The 17,221-nt window shown below is 43.1% G+C and overlaps 1 protein-coding gene across 2 annotated transcripts in view; it reads right to left on the minus strand.

Annotated features, from left to right (window-relative positions):
- Window positions 1-168: 168 nt before the first annotated feature.
- LOC6569429 (glutamate receptor ionotropic, NMDA 2B) overlaps window positions 169-17,221 on the minus strand; it is a 41,707-nt gene continuing 24,654 nt past the window's right edge. The window contains exons 3-11 of one of the 2 annotated variants that reach the window (XM_001995757.2): window positions 6,948-7,719; window positions 6,717-6,867; window positions 5,452-6,045; window positions 4,935-5,224; window positions 4,655-4,807; window positions 4,430-4,581; window positions 3,829-4,336; window positions 3,653-3,757; window positions 169-467 (exon numbers count right to left, since the gene is read on the minus strand). In XM_001995757.2, coding sequence (XP_001995793.1) covers window positions 425-467; window positions 3,653-3,757; window positions 3,829-4,336; window positions 4,430-4,581; window positions 4,655-4,807; window positions 4,935-5,224; window positions 5,452-6,045; window positions 6,717-6,867; window positions 6,948-7,719 — 2,768 coding nt within the window. In that variant the 3' untranslated portion in view covers window positions 169-424. The remainder of the gene's footprint in view (window positions 468-3,652; window positions 3,758-3,828; window positions 4,337-4,429; window positions 4,582-4,654; window positions 4,808-4,934; window positions 5,225-5,451; window positions 6,046-6,716; window positions 6,868-6,947; window positions 7,720-17,221) is intronic. The other variant, XM_032741406.1, reaches the window with a different exon arrangement.

Below are 17,221 nucleotides of genomic sequence, written 5' to 3' on the forward strand. Positions count from 1 at the left end.
AAGCTTTCGGTTTACATTTATTTGAAACGTCTTTTTAATTGCCATGCGGCATCATATTGATTAAATATACACCTATATTTGTATATATGGAGAGATTTTTTTGTTTTCCTTTTTCTTTTTCTTTTCATTATTTTTTCATTTTTTTTTTTTTTTTTAATATTTGACTATGGTTTTTGGTGTAAATGTGGCTGTGTATCAATTTGAAATCGTGGCCGTTATGCGAAAAATGACAAAAAAGCATTTTTCAATTATTCGTTCATTGAAATGTTGTTTTAGTTGTTTAGTTGTTGGATGTTGTTGCGTTGGCAGCTGCTTGATTGAGTTTCGATTATCAATAAGATTCAAGTATGTAATAATAGGATTTTAGTGGCAATGGCCAATGCCAATGCCATCAATATGATTCATACAAATCTCTCCAAACGATTCAGAGCACCGTTTCCATTTCGGCGATTTCCGTTTTGTATGACCTGGTTGCATGTTGGTTGACGTCGTTGGTGGCAGCAAACAATTGGCAGCAGTTGCAGCATTTATCGAGTATGGACAATGCCAACAGAGACTCCAGAAAGTTAGTCAAGTCAAGTATATATATATATAAGTTTCCAATACAAATATAAACATCTATCATGCGAATACTATTCACCCAACAAAAGGGAAAGGTAATTGAGGCAGATTGGGAGGACAGTGGAAAGTGTAAGTAAATAGCTGCGTAAATCGATGGCATTAGCAGTGGCATACAGTGGGAGATCCTTTGTTGTCCATCTCTATGGGAAAGTAACGCCTGCAAGCGCATTACTCACACTCACACACACTCACACACAGACACACACACATACACGCGCTTACGGGCAGAAGGATGCTCTCGAGTTGAGTATGGAGATGGAGCACAGAAAAAAACAGAGCAGAGGAGAGGAGAGGGGAGGAGAGGCAAACATAACATCATCAATCAATCATCAAATTAGGGGTAGGGGTGGGATTGTGGGGCTGGAGAAGGGCGTCTCCCAAGGGCTCGCATGTAAATAAATTAGTGCCAACAAGTGAATGGGGAAAAAAGGACAAACAAAAAGCAAAAAAAAAAAAGAAGGAAAATGAAAAGAAAAACAGAAAACGTCTAGAGTGGGAGTGAGGGAGAGCTTTTAAAACAGGCAGCAGCAACAATTAGCAAGCGTTGCGACTGTGCCATACACTGTTCCCCCTCCACTGAGACTCTGTAAATTTTACTGTTTGCATTATTTTAATCGAAAATAATTTATGTATATACGCATAAAGTACACTCTATGTAAAAGCAACAAAAAAACAAACAAACGAAAGAGAGAATAATTTTCTCTTAAGTATTTGCTAAGCGAAAACAAATCGAATGTGTCAAAATAAGAAAATTCTAAAGGGACGATGAAGTACCGTTTATGTTGCGCCTGTTATGTGTTGAGTAACGTGCAAAGTGAATTAAATTGATATATTGAAAGAGAGGATTTCAATGTTGCTGTTTTAATGCGGGGAGTTTTCTTTATTTTCTTTCGTTTTGCAACTTTCCCTTGATTTAAATTTACATATGCAAAAGCGCTTTATTGTGAAATTGTCTTGGCTATGCTGACAATGCACCTATTTAAAATGGAAAAATATTACTTAGGGCTTCATTCTTGGCGAAATGAATCTGCAACCACAACAAGTCGTGCCTTAAACCCTTTGTCAAGCAGAACACACACAACAGCCACAAGTCAGCGTGCAAGTGACAGACTAAAAGATACCCTGTATCCAAAATGTATCAACTCATCATTAAACTGATCATCTGGCCAGAGTCATTCAAGGTTCTCTTAACCCGAACATCAATTTCCACAGAGTTAATGAATTTTAAGTCAAGGTATGTATATGCTAATATCAGCTATTGATTCTTATCGGTAGTTCGGGGCAAAGTTATCGATTAAATCAAATAATCTCTATCTGCAGTTTGTCTATCGACTTTTTATGCTTATTTTCCTTCTATTTTGTTATGCCTTTTTAAATACACATTCTTAAAGGTTGCAGGGTATGGAATGGGAAACATGAGATATTTGATGTCTATATATCTCCCTATCCCTATTCCTATTCCTATCCCTATCCTTATGCCCCCATCCACCCTTAGCCCCTTTTGGCCACATTGTTGTTGCTGTTGCTGCTGTTTGCAAAGTTTTAAAATGTTTGGTTTTTTTTGCTCCCATCGTTTCACATGGCAAGAATATAAATAAACATACATACATGTTGTACACATATGTGTGAGTGTATGTGTGTGGGTTTGCAACGTATGTAAATGCATTCATCTTTTTGTGGCATATATTTTGTTGTATCGCAAAGTTTTTATTCGCCGCTCTTATTCGTGTTCCTAATTTGCACAATTTGTTGAAAAGTTTTCCCGAAAGTTTACACACGAACACGAACACGAGCACGAACACGATAATGAACGTGAACATGCATAAACATGCTCTGCCCTTCCCCACCCCCCTCCCACAAAAGAACAAAATAGGAAAAAGATACAACAAGTACAAGTGTTAAAGGGCTGCGATTCGCACAATTTGCGGCGTGTGATGAAAACTTAAACATCATTGAACGTTGACCTACAAACAACCCTCGAAATCATTCAACACACACACATATATATTTATATATGTATATATATGTATATAAGTCATTGTAACTCATTGTTGCAGCTAATTCTTTTCATGTCACAATGCATTGCAAAATGTGTCTATCTCAATGTTGCACATTCACAAAACATTCTCATTCGCTTTCACTCAGCTAACAAAATGTCCTTAAATGCAAAATTAAATATATAACTACAAATAATGCGCTGGTGTTTAGAAATAACTTTTAAATAACCTTAAATTAGAAAGGGATTATTTTTTATCAACTCTGAACCCATTAAAAATGGGTAAATGTAAAAGTTGAATGGTTTTTGTGAAAGGGCAAGAGGAATCATGTGCGACCCCATAAGATACATTTATTGCTGCTTTCATTTCAATTTGAATAGTTAAGCCTTGCAACTAACTAAACTAATTTAAATAGTTAAGCTCTGCAACTAACCAATGCAATGCAGTTGACAACTGAATATGTGCCAGAGATGAACAGATGGATGAATGGATGGATGGATGGACTTGATGGTTTGATTGCGTCATTTCCAGCGACCATGTTATGCAAATGAACTTTAATAAAGCCACGTGTGTGGATGTGGTGTGTGGCTGTGTGTGTATTTACCCACACCCACAAGCTGTGCTCGGCTCGAGTCGACTCGATTCGACTCGGATGCAGAATAAACCTAAAATGAATGACAACAGGAACTGTCGGAAATTGCGCTGCTGGGACTATGACTATGGGGCTGGGACTGCTCGGTTTGCAGGCAATGTACGTATCGACTCAGGAACCGAGATAAGGTAATTTAATAAAGTAATTTCCATAGATTTTTATTAGAGTAGCAGCAGCAGCAGCAGCAGCGGAAGCCGCATTGCTGGGGAACGAGGGAGAAGCTGGACAGGAGCGATGTGTCAAAAGGAACATCGTTGAAATGTTACCCTAATCAATTGCTTAATTGAATTGCTGCAAAGTGATTAGCACACACACAAACACAACAAGCGGGGTCATGCGAGGATTGGCAAGGGCGGGGTAGGGTTTAGTAAGAAAAACTTACCACCTGTATAGATCTTGCGCGCTGGCAGCCAAACTGAGATTCCCGAGCAACGGCGGCCGCTCCTTGAGATGATGATGATTCAGCAGATCCGAGGATGAGGCCAGTCTGCGGAACAGCATACATCGAAAGTTTAGACTCTCTGGCGGGGGTCGGTGGGTGAGTCGGGGGCAACTTACCTCAATTGTGGCGCCTTGATGCCATGTTTGTCCATAACCTTCTCCAGCTGACGCACTCGCAACCGGGACATGTCCAACTCATGCTTCACCTTCCACAGATGCGTATCGCAGATGGGATCGTTGCAGCGATGCTTCTTCAGTATTTCGGTTGCCTCGAACACGGCGCCGCGAAACGTCAGCGATTTGCCCATGGACAGCGAGATGAGCGCACAACAATGACCCCCATCCTTTTTGGCCAGACGCTTCCGTATATACTTGAAATAGACATGCTCCAGCAGCAGCAGCAGCGCGGCCAACAATATGCCAGCCATGAGCAACAGGAATGCCGACAAGAATTGCTCCAATGCCAGCGGGTCCGATGATTTGTGCTCCTGTTTGCCCGGCCGGCAAGTGCCCGTCATCCAGTAGCGACGCAATCGCTCCAGGTCACCATTGGCACGAAACTCGAGCAGCCGCTTGTTGAACATCTGCACGTACTTGGAATTGCGGCTAAAGGCCAAGCCATACCCTATACATGATAAAATAGCAGACAGTAGCAGAGACAGAGAGAGAGAGAGAGAGACGGGGAGGGTGAGAGAGGGGGGGAGAGAGAGACACTCACCAGTCATGGCATACCAACTGCCGACGGTCATCAGGCGACAGTCCTCGTCCTGAGCAACCAGATAGTCGAGCACGGTGCCATCGTAGATGAACGAGTCCAGGTTGCCATTGAGAACGGCAGCAACGCCATCAGCGACGCTCGTCTTATTGTATCTGCGTGGATGGTTTTCGATGTTATCGTTATCGATTTGAATCGATTGATTGGCGGTCGACAATCGATACTTACTGCCTCATATAGTAATGCATATCCTTAAAGTACTTGTGTATCGTGGAATCCGTGTGGCTATAGGGAATTGTGCCGAACTTAAACGAGGGCTTGTGCGAATACGGATGCACCAAGCGGCTATCGTTGAGTCCACTGAACTCGTGGAACTCCTCTCTGCAAAAGCCGCACCACAATGAGACAGAGATCAAGAGAGCGAAAGAGAGAGAGAGAGGGATGAAGAAAGGCAGAAATTGAGTGTGAGATGGAAAGAGAGAGAGAGAGAAAGAGTGAGAATACGAACCTGGTTATCATGAAGGCGGCCAAATTGGCAGTGTAGATGGCAAGGAAAACGACGGCGAACAGAGCCCAAACATTGGTCATGAAACGGGAGGTGAAACCGCGCGGAGAATCCACATGTACGGCAGCTTGAAAGAGTACCGCCCAGACAAGCCAGTACGTGCGGAACAGGGAGAAGCGATAGGGTGTCACGTTCGTATTCTGGAGATATAGCTTCATGTCGTACCCACTGGGCGAGAGCCACTCGAACAGGAAGATCATAAAGGTGGCTGCCTGAATGGCGACGATGCCCACCTGTTGGTTGTTTGTTAATTTGGATGGGGATTTTGGGATGTGGAATTTGGGATTTGGTTATGGGAGGAAGCAGTAGAAGCGGGCAGCGTGTGAGTGACAGAGATTGAGTGAGAGAGTGGCCAGCAGAGGAGAGAGAGAGAGAGAGAGAGAGAAGCATATAGAGTTGTAGAATTGAGGAACTTACCGGTTCTATCAGTGTTTATCAGGCACAGACCAGATCGACTTACCAGCATCCAGGAGGCCGTATCGAATGGCTCCAGAAAGGCCGTGGGCGATATGATGCCCGTTCGCTTGGCAACAACAATGGCAATGCCGGTTTCCATGAAGGGCTCACTAAAATCGACGACCGCCTCGCGCTCGGTGTTGATCATGAGAGATGTGAGGACCATGTCCGTCTTGCGGTTAACCAAGTCGGCAATTAAACCATTCCATTTACCATTCTCAAGTGTACCCCATTTACCATCTTCAACCCGTACCAGTTCGTAGGTGAAGCCGAGCTCCTCGGCAAATTTCTCGAGCAGATCGATGCAGAAGCCGCTGCAGCATTGATAGAAGGACTCGTTACGGTGTGCCTGACCCACATCAATGTCGGCGGCCATTTCGTGATCGGCCGCCACACGGCAGAGCACACCGCGGTCCATCAGGCACTTGCCACTCACTGGATCGGCGGGTGACAGATTGATATAGGGTGCCTCCTCGAGGAATGTGATCTTTAAATGGAATTTCTCGGGCACACCTTGCGGCGGAGCGTGCGAGTTACCTGGCCACGCTATATCGCGTATGTCCAACTTCTGTGTCTCCCACGACTTCCAAACGCCAATCTGTGGCAGCGTTTTTTTTTTCGTTTCGTTTTGTTTTATTTGTGGTGTTTTTTTTGTGAGTGTGTCCCAGTGTCAATAAAAAAATAAACCAAGTTGCAATTATACGAAGCGTGTGTGGATGGTGTGTGTGGATGGTGTTTGAATGACGTGTGTGGATGGCGTGTGAGTGACGTACGTGGATGGCGTGTGAATAGCATGTGGATAGCGTGTATGTTAATGTATTATTTGAATAGTGAGTATTTCATTGTGGATGGTGTGTGGATAGTGTGTGAAGGGTTTGATGAATGATGTGGATAGTGGGGGAATGGAGTGTGTATGGTGTAGGAATAGAGTGTGGATTTCATGTGATTGTTGTACGTATTGTGTGTGGATGGTGTTATTTTTTGATAGTGAAGATTGTCTCCAATGTTGAGTAAGAGTATATGGGTGTGGATAGTGTGTGGATGATGTGTGAATAACATTTGTACAGATATATATATTGTGTGGTTGTTGTGCGTTGTGTGTTGATGTATTTTTGTACAGTGAATGCCAGAGTGAGTGCCAGAGAAAAATAGTTAAAGTTAAGAATATAAAGTGAGTATTAAGTGGTTAGATCAGTGTTAGATTAGTGATAAGTGATTAGTGATAGTGATTAGGAGGGTGGATCATATCATGCATAACGCAGCACTTACCTCCTCCCAGACGAGATTCTTATTGTTGGCGCTGGGTCGCAGATTCATGATCTTTAGCTCGGCGGACTTTAAGTCGCCGTCGGCAGTGAACTCGATATTCGGCTTGTTGAGGTCCCCCTCGATGGACACGTTGCGCAAATACTTGAAGAAGCTGACCAACAAATTGAGTTCTAGGATCTAGGGATAACTGAGAGAGACTGTGGCATCTGATGCCCAACTCTGGATACTCACATCTCGCCATTGTCCCAGCGACCGCGACCCTCGTCCTCGCAGGATAGCGACTGGGTGGTCAGGCGACGATCCCGATTCGCTGGATCTGTCAAATAGGCCTCCACACCATAGCTGTAGATCTTGATCGCATTCGATATCTCGTTCATTAGCGCCGCACTGCTCGTATCGAAATGAACGCCCAGCATCCCAACGGGAAACTGAGAATGGGCATCCTTCTTCTCGATCACCGACTGACTGACGACCCACACGTAATTCTCGCCGGTCAACTTCATTTCCTCGGCGGCACGCAGTATGGTTATCGCCTCCGTCTGTGTGGCATATAGCAGCATGACGCGTGCCTCGCTATTTACCAGCTCCATCAGGTCACTGGTGCGCGTGACCACAATCGAATTGAGGATGGTGAACTTGAAGTGTTCCTGCATCTCGGCGACACGTTCCCGCACCGCCTGCACAAAGTCATCGTGTCCGGCGATCTGTGACGTGACCACAGAGAACTGATGCCACTTGTATCGCTCCAGGATGCTCAACATTGCGGCGCTCTGGTGCTCAATGCTCGGCGCCAGCTGCAGCTGGAGCGTCGACTGCGATGCCCTTCGCTCCAATCCTGAATTGTCCGCATTCCACGAGATCACCGGTATGCCCAAGTAGCCGGCCAGCTGCAGAAAATACTGTGCCGAGGCGGTGCTGTGACCAAACTGTTCGTTGTTCATCATATATAGAATCGCCGAGACGTTCACCCGCAAGAACTCCTTGCAAAGCGTGCTGAGGATGGCTGTGTGTGTATAGTGGATGCGTGTGTGTGGTTAGGTTATAGTTAACACTTAGCAGGTGGAATCACTTTAGCATACGGCAATCATACGCCTATTTAACATTTCGCACACCTCTCATTCCCCCCCGTCGAAACTGCGCCCATTGCAAATGGCCAAAAGGCTGTCATCGAAGTTGTGCAAAAGCTTGTAACACCCCATCAACTGTATATATATATGTATATATATACATATGCATACTTATATTCTTGATCAGCACCAACAGTCGAGTTGATCTGTTTAAGCAAACCGTTCTCAATTTTACATTTTGAAGTTTAATTCATTTTATCGATTAAAATCGATTAGCAATTCAAATAAAGTTGCAACTTGCTGATAACTGATAAACATACTTTTGATTAACTGTAAAATAAACAACTACCAGCAGTTGCTAAATTGTATTTAACAGCCATAGCTACAGGGTATCTACTCGTCGAGAGCTCTCTCTCTCTCACTCTCGGTTTGTGTGCAGCTCAACTGACCGAAACGCTTTACCCCCCAGGCCTGTGCCTTTGTGCGTGTCCTGTGTACAAATGTGTGTGCGTGTGTGTGCTTGTGTGTGTGTGTGTCCCAATTAATTACAGATTAGCCACCGGCTGGGTGTGGTAGCGTCCTGCTGCTCCAGCTGGGATAACATTTTGCTGTATTTGCTTATCAAGTGTCGCTGATGAGATGAGAGCTGTGGCATGTGGTGTGGGCGTGGCCCGCATTCCCTGGTGAGGTGTTAAAACGCAACTCAATTGTGGTGGTAAGCCTCGAGCGAAACTGGGCTTATTAGATTGCCATCCAACCGCCCAACCACCCAAATACGTAAAACACCCGCCACGCGTATTGGCAACGCTGTCGAACTTTTTGCGGCCTCTTTACAGCTCATATGGAACGGATATACCTGTCTCCCCCTCCCCCCTTCCCATAATTGACATGTTTAGAGGAGTGTATATATATATATATATATATATGCATAAAAATATATAGCTGTTAATGGGATTGAACTGAAAGTCATTTTTCATGATGAAGGTCGGACACATTGTAATTAATTCATATGTATTCCCATTGGGAAAAGGTAACCGCATCAACATCAACATCCACATCAGCATCAGCATCAACATCAGCATCGGCATCAACATCAGCATTAACATAAGCGTCAATATAATCGATTTGAAGCGTTTGTGGGGCTCATTTTGACATAATGAGTGGAAAGCGGATAACTGGATAACGGCCATTGAGGCCTTGGATTGAATTTGGATTGGATTAGGTTAAGTTGGGTTGGTTCTTTTTCGAGAATAGTTTGCTGCTGTCATGGAATTTTCATTGTGTGCCAAGGACAAATGCGTTTGTTTTAAGCTGCTTGCTCAGTTACTTAGTTGTGTACAGAATATTTGGAGGAAAAAACAATGACCAGCGATAATTTAGAAAGTTTGTGGATGCCATCACTGAAACACTCTGCCTCAGGCGCAGACCGGGAGACCGGGAGACCGGGAGACCGGGAGACAGGAGACAGGAGAATGTGAATGACATGTCAAAGTTGAAGCTTGAAAGTTGAGAGCATCGCCCGACTGACACTTGAACAAATACAAGTATAACTTGGGCAAACATCCCAGATAGAGATAGAGACACAGAGAGAGAGAGAGAGAGAGAGAGAGAGAGAGAGAGAGAGAGAGAGAGAGAGAGAGAGAGAGACAGAGAGAGACAGAGAGAGAAAGTGACACGACAGACATGTCGAAGTTTTGTTTTTTTTTTTTCTTTTTTTTTAATTTTTCTCTTCTTTTTGCCCAAGCATGTAATGTGTAAGAGGGTTGGTCTGCGTGGGGTGGCTCTATGATAAATTCTGAAATCTCATCAAAAAGTTTAATTAACTTTTTCATCACTTTCCTGATGCTATTTGCATTTGGAAGGAACCACTGCTAATTTCAAGAAGAGCTCCTCTTATGCCAGTGGCATGCATTCAATTACAGAGACCACAGCTCGCTCGCACGTCACATGGATGGATAGATGGATAGATAGGCTCAGACTGTTTGGATTGATGGATTGATAGATGGACCGTCAAATTGGGTGACCAGACTGAGGCTGGGAGTCCTGTCTGTGTCTGTGTGTCTGCGTGTCTATGTGGGGGGCATGTTTTTATTAAATCGACAATAGAAAATCACTTAATAAAATTATACCAAGCCCCAAGAATAGCAGCTGGGCCAGCAGGAGGTAGAGGCTGGGGAGGCTGTAGTCTTAAAGGCTTACAGACACAGGCAGGCAGGCAGGCAGGCAGGCAGGCAGGCTGGCAGGCTGGCAGGAAGGGATGGCAGGGAGGGATGGCAGGGAGGGCGTGTCGGGTCTATATAAATAGTGACTTGCTGACAGGCAGCAACCTTATGAATTTTGTGCCCCCGCAACTGCCTCTGTCCCCTGCCCCTGCACACTTCGCCAAATTCCACTCCATCCGTACCTTTGGTGTTTTGCGTTTGGCTCTTTGACCGTGGAAATTTAGAGTCGGCACAAATTTAATTTTGAGTCTGAATGAATTTTGATTTAATTACCAAGCAGCCGAAAAATGTTTGATTTTTGGCCATGTGCCCGTCTCAAAGGCCGCTACTGTGCTACTGCCGTTCCATCTACCATCCAGCCAGCCCCAGCCACCTACCTACCCCACCCGCTATTGCTGATAGCATCAGCTGGGTGCTGGGGACTAGTCACGCTGGCAACATTCGCCTGTCCATTAAAACTTTAATTGTATGTATTAAACATTTTTAATTGCTTTTGAAATGGTTGTTGGCACTCCTGTCTCGGTTTCCACTGTCTCTCACTCTGCCGCGGCCGTTTACTAATACCCTGTGCCCATTTAAGTGGGTCAAAGGGGTGTAATAAAATGCGACCAATGTATGCCCATTAAAAATACAATAATATTTATTACAGCCGGCGCCCATTAAAAACAGGCAAAAAGTACACAATAATGTTGTGGGTGTAAAGTGTGTGTGTAACTAGCAGAGGGAATCATAAAGTTCACATACATATATGTATATGTATATATATATTCCTGATCATCATTAAAAGCTGAGATTATCTGACTATGTTCTCCGATATCAGATACTCTACTAGAGACTTCAGATTATATATCTATTCTATTCTATCTACTTATCGACAGATCAAGCATATTTCACTTTATCGATAACGATCACTGCTTTTCGAAGATCGATACGAATCGATCGCCGATAGCAAATAAAAACTCTATTATAAATGTAAAACCGTTCAATTGACATATACTCAGCCATATTATTGATGAACTGTACAAATTTCATTAAGATCGGTTAAGAAAATCTGATTTGGTTAACAAAAACGTATTTTTATACCTAGTCGAGCACTCTCTACTAGAGCATTCCATCTGTCTATCGATCTGTCTCTCTGGATATCATTCTCATTATTGTTAAATATTAATTTAGTATTATTGACAAATTTGTATGCATTTACAGGTCATTCAAAATTCGATCAGCTTGCTTCCTTCTTTTGCTGATGTTGCTTTTCCGTTTCCCTTTCGGTGTGTGTGTGTGTGTGTGTGTGTGTGTGTGTGCGAGGCATACATAAAGAAGAGAAGAAGAAGAAATAACCTATTGCCCAGTTATCGGGTCTGAAAATGTTTTTACAACTTTTTGATAATGTTGCAATGTGGCAGAGCCAACGCCTGCTGTAATCAAAGTAATTAAGTTCGCTGCTTCCTCTGCCTCCCTCTGCGTGCCCCTTACCCTTCTCCCTAGCTATTTGCAGATGTTGTTTTGCTTTTGGCTGTTTGCTGTTTGCTGTTTGGTGGTTTGTCTGTTTTGGTGTCCATTTGAAATTAAGATTGAAATCTAAATTCGAAATTCAAAATTCGAATTTCAAATGCTTGCCACCGTGTCAAATGGATTCACATGGCTAATGGGTAGAACGGCTCTTGGCCAAAATTTCTCATGAGCAACGAAAATGTTGGTTACTTGACGCTGCCATCTTGCCAATAATTCATTCAGTTGCTGCAGTGGCGCCACAAGCCACAAGCCACGACTGGCGTCTGGCATTTATGAGCTACGTTTCCGGCCTCAGCTACTACGGATCCGGATCTTCGACTGTGTCCCGTGCTACCGTTTGATGTGCCAAGTGACAACCAGCAGCAAAATGCAAAAAGCAAAAAGCAAGAGGCAAGAGGCAGGAAGCATGAGGCAAGGAGCGCGCATGTTGAAAGGCAAGCCACCAACTTGCCTTGGTGGCAAGTAGTCCGCGTAGTCAAAGGAGCTGTAAATTGTGTTGCTTTTAAAGCAAAAATAAATAGAAATCGGAGTGGGAGTACACTGAGAAAAACAAAATATAGAAACAACATTTCTAAAAGGCAACCATTTTTCTCTCTCGATTCATAAGTTTCAGTTTAGCTGCTGTCAGTTTTCCCAAATCAATTTAAATGCATTTCAAAATCTGCTTTATTTATGTGGAATATTAGAATACTGAAATTTAATAATAACAATATAAGAAAAACACGCCGGAAATGAGACTTATTTTGACTAGGTTGTATAAAATTCATACTGGATTTAAGAAAGGTCTTTCGAGAGAGAGAAAATTGTGTTTTAGACATATGCTTGCTGAATAACAATGTGAGCTGCTCTCGCCGCAAATTTCTTAGCGGCACTGTTTTTTCCCTGAGTGTAGCAGCAGTGGGTGTTGAGAGGTAGGTGGGTGGGGTGGGGTTTGTCGGCGTTCTGACGGGATGAAAGATGTTGCTGCTGCTGCTGCTGCTGGCTCACTTATGTACGCATAATAATGCGTAAATTGAATTTTGACACCGTGCTGCTACAATTTGTGTGGAAGCCAGAGGTGTTACTTTTCCTCTTCCTCCTCCAATGCCTACACCGCCTCCAGCTCCTTCTCCCTGCACTTCCGGCGGCTTCTCCTTTTGGTCTTTGTACTGTTTTTACTTTTGCTGTGCGCCGGCTAGTCATCCAGCGAAGCCTTCAAGCCAGCCTGTCAGCGTTTTTAGCGCTCTCTTTGTACGCAGACATATTTTGGCTTCAGCTCAATCACACACACACACACACACGCAAACACACACACACACAAACACGCACGCGACATGACAACCTATTTAAGCACACACACACACACACACACACACAGACACAGACACACACGCACATTTAGCTGGCAAGTCTGTCAACTTATTATAACATCCATTAATTTCATTTAAGCATCATTCAATTGCCTTCATTTTTATCGCAAGTCATCAAGAGTTGGCCAACAAAGTGACGCCGCTTTTGGCCCTGAATTCCCAGTTGGAGTTGGAGTTTAAGTTGGCAAGTGTTTGTTGTTCTTGTTGTTGTTGCCCGCTGTCCTTTGGGGCCTGGCAAAGTTTGAGCAACTTTTTGCATTAAGCTTCATATTGGCAGGCAGCACTGGAAACGGAAGCAACGCTGACAGCTGACAGAAGCAGCGAGCTGCGAACAGCGAACAGAATAAACAGCCAACAATAAACAACAAAACAGTGAAGAGAAACGCAGAGAAACGCGGCTTTTTTCAACACAATACTCAATTTGGTATTCATTTTGGTTGCCCACCAATTTGGATTTGTAGACAAGCAAAACTGTATCTAAACAGCAGGTTATATATTCATTTGTATGTATGAGCATGTGTGTGTGTGTGTGTGTGAGTGTGTATATGTGTGTGTGCCACAGTTTACGACACAATTTAATGTTGGCTAGATGTTTGAAGAGCTAAAATGGTCAAAAAGCCTGCAGCGACATAAAAGCACTATAATATTTTTATGCACGCATTATGCTGGAACGTGGTCCAGCGAGAGAACAGGAGCCAGGACGACAGGATGACAGTCGGAGCAGTCACAGCACAAGGACAGGGACATGGACGTGCCAAAATGCCTGTGGACACAGAATGCGGCACAGAGAATGGTGCACAGTGTCAAGTGTCATAAAACACAATTAGTCAAGAGTCGTTCGTTGTTTATCGCATTTATCTGCATCTATGTGTCGACTTCTGTCTCTTCCTATATTGTTATTTTACTCATACTACACTGGATGCCAACCAACAGTTTCCGACAGCATGTTTACCGATCGAAATTCACAATCGGCATCGAAATCAGCACTTTTTTTTTTAAAACCAATCGAAACATACCGAAAACTGATGTAATTTATCCTGAAAACATTGTGGCACAACATCATTATAGTCGATCCCGTTACTTGGGAGTGTGTTTGTTCCAGTTGCTATTCCTAATTAATAATGTTTTGAGCTTTTATAGTCTCTGGTCTCGACTTAGACAGACTCACTGGCTACAATTACGGCTATTCGAGGCATGCCGAAGACATCATCATCTTTACCAACATTTTTAGACTGTATTTACCAGAATCGGTTTTGAAACTTAAATTAATTTCGATTTCTAAATCATTATAATTTGTGTGGACAAATTGCATTAGAGATTGACAGACGAAACAGACAAATTGTTACGCCAACCAACCATGTACATATATATTATATATATATATACTGAATATATATACCACTATACAAATATATATATATTGTTGGGATTTAAGAGCAAGTTATTTGCTTGCGAGTGCTTGCTGTATGCGAGTTTTTTGCAGGTTTAGTTTGCGTGCGTGGCAAGTGGCATATGGAATGTTGCATGTGGAATGTGGCAAGTGGAATGTGGCAAGTGCCAAGCTGCTGCTGCCGCTTGCAATGCACTCCGAATTTTTTAATTGCAAATGAGTGCTGCAAATATCGCGCATACCAGTAATATTCAGCAATGTTGCCCCTTGTTGTACGCACGATTAATCAATAACATGATACTTCTAGCCGACTACACACACACACACACACACACACACACGCAAACACACACACAGACACACACACAGACACACACATATGGCAGACCACATCCACTTAGCTATTCACTAATCGACACACCAAGGCGCTGAGGCATTGAAGCATATGAAAGCATGTTACATTTACATACGTTGACACACACATACATACACACACACACACACACACACATACACACACATAGACACCCATAGACATATGAAGGAGAGGCGCCTTTTCGCGCATTGGCGCGGTTCCAATATCGAGATTGTGAGCTCATAAATATAATCTAAGCACACAGCCAGGCAAGAAACACACACACACACACATACAGAGAGAGAAATGCACATATGTACACATATTTACTATTAATGTATGTATGACATGGGCGTGGCATGCGAAGAAGAAGACCAACAAGCTGATGATGATGATGATGAAAAAAAGGAAAACTAAACTTAACTTGACTTGGCGCAAAACTTGCCGCATATTTTATAACTTGATGTTGACGTCACACGGTCAGCTGTATATCACACACACACACACACACATATGCACACACACACATATGCACAGCCAGTGCGGACACGATGGCAACGACAATGACAACGATAGCAAACGAGCAGCGAAAAGGGAACGCGACGATGACGAGGACGAGAACGATGCCAACAAGGCTGACGACGGCCCAATCGCACCTCGGCTTTTTCACACTTCCCCTTTTCCAAGTGCTCACCCTTCCCCTGCCAGGCAGAGGGTGTTTGATTTTGTCTCCTGCCAGCATCTTATCGCATATCACTGTTGTTAAGATGATTTTTTTTCGGTATTCCTCTTTTTGCTGTTGTCAGATGAGTTTTACACGTGAAATGTTTAGCTGACACACAACTCAAACACAAACACACACACACACATACAGAGACACACACACAAACACACACACACACACACATCGTGACACTATATCAGATAGACAAACACAAATGCACTTTTAATACCCTCGAATGGAATGCTGTCAGAATTTTCAGCTCGGCACTGGCTAAAAGTGGAAAAGTTCGTGAACGAAGTGTGTCAAAAGTTCGGTGTGCCAAGAGGAGGTCTTCTTCTCTCCTGCGCCAACCCCCTCTCACTGTTGCCTTGCCACGTTGTCCTTCCAGTGACAAAGCGATGTGATCAAATCCATTGATTTCCCGACTAAGCGTTCGCCTGCGATGACAGAGTGAACGTTTAGGGTGCATTTTGTAGTGGCACATCTGATGATATGCCCGATATTTGTCCAGCACTCGGTTTAATGGCCCAATACATTTATTTTGTGACCCGACTATCTCTCTCGTATCTCCCATCTCGCATACAAAACTGTGTGCCACTCCAAAGCGACCGACTGATATGAAGCTGATAAGTGAATTGCAGCATATGTTATACTCAAATATACACATATATTGTCCTGCAGATGGTATTTTCATTTTGAGGGCGACATCTCTTCACAAAGAATATGTATACAAAGTAGTCGTACAATACTGCCTCAGCTTCATAGCTATCTTGATTAAACTTGCCTTGTCTTTTTGCTTAACGCAGAGGCGAATGGATCAGATCTTTATATCATATAGCTGTCATAGGAACGAAGGGTCGAGAGATGAGTGCTAGGATGGAAAACTGTTCTGTTTACCAACTCATCCTAAATAAACTCATCAACATATCTGTTAAAGGAACAATTCGTTGGCTCTTTAAATTTATAGTAAAGTGTATTATTATGAAAGTTACTACTATTGCGGGGCTGCATGCACCTCATAGATATATATTATGTCCCATTCTTTCTCCATCAACAGAGTTTAAAACTAGTTTACCTAGCTTACTATATATTTTCCTGGCTAATGCTCTTTGCGGATTCTTTCTCATTCTTACCTAGTTTAGCTAGGTGACATTTTAGAATATGCTTTCAAGAGACCGGTAAGTATTCCAAGTCTGTTCTGTCCATGGCTATTACTTGCTCAAATCGCTTTTGATGACAGCCCAGACAGACTAGAAGACATTTGGCTTGTCTGCGACCTGGTAGTAAAGTTGAGATGACTGCAATTTTATTCTGTTCTATGCCATGCTTAAGATCAAATTTTTTACATTTTCAAATCACTTTAATCACTACTTTACTACGCTCTTTCCTTTAATTAGTCTCATTGTTGTAGACAAAGTTTTATATATGCAAACAGACTATAATCGGAACAAAAGCATTCAGCGTGATTGAATAGTAAATACAAATAGCATTCCAAATAGTGACGAGTACTTCTTCACTACTCTCGACGACATATTTCAATTTTCGATGCAGTTGACAGAATGAGAGAGAGAGTGGGAGGAAGTCCCCTCTCTCTATCTCTCTCTCTCTCTTTCTGTCAACTGCATCGAAAATTGAAATATGTCGTCGAGAGTAGTGAAGAAGTACTCGTCACTATTTGGAATGCTATATGTATTTACTATTCAATCACGCTGAATGCTTTTGTACCGATTAGTGTCTGTTTGCATATATACACACTTTGTCTACGTCAGTGAGACTCATAGCTGGAAAGAGCGTAGTCGTGTTCTGTGTCCACTGATCACTGGCCACTGAATTTATCAGCGAAGCATGAGCTTCCTGTTTGCACCGTTGTCCGCAATCATGCGGCT

Source organism: Drosophila grimshawi, unplaced genomic scaffold (assembly GCF_018153295.1).
Source record: "Drosophila grimshawi isolate 15287-2541.00 unplaced genomic scaffold, ASM1815329v1 contig_848, whole genome shotgun sequence".
In the NCBI taxonomy this organism is placed as follows: domain Eukaryota; kingdom Metazoa; phylum Arthropoda; class Insecta; order Diptera; family Drosophilidae; genus Drosophila; species Drosophila grimshawi.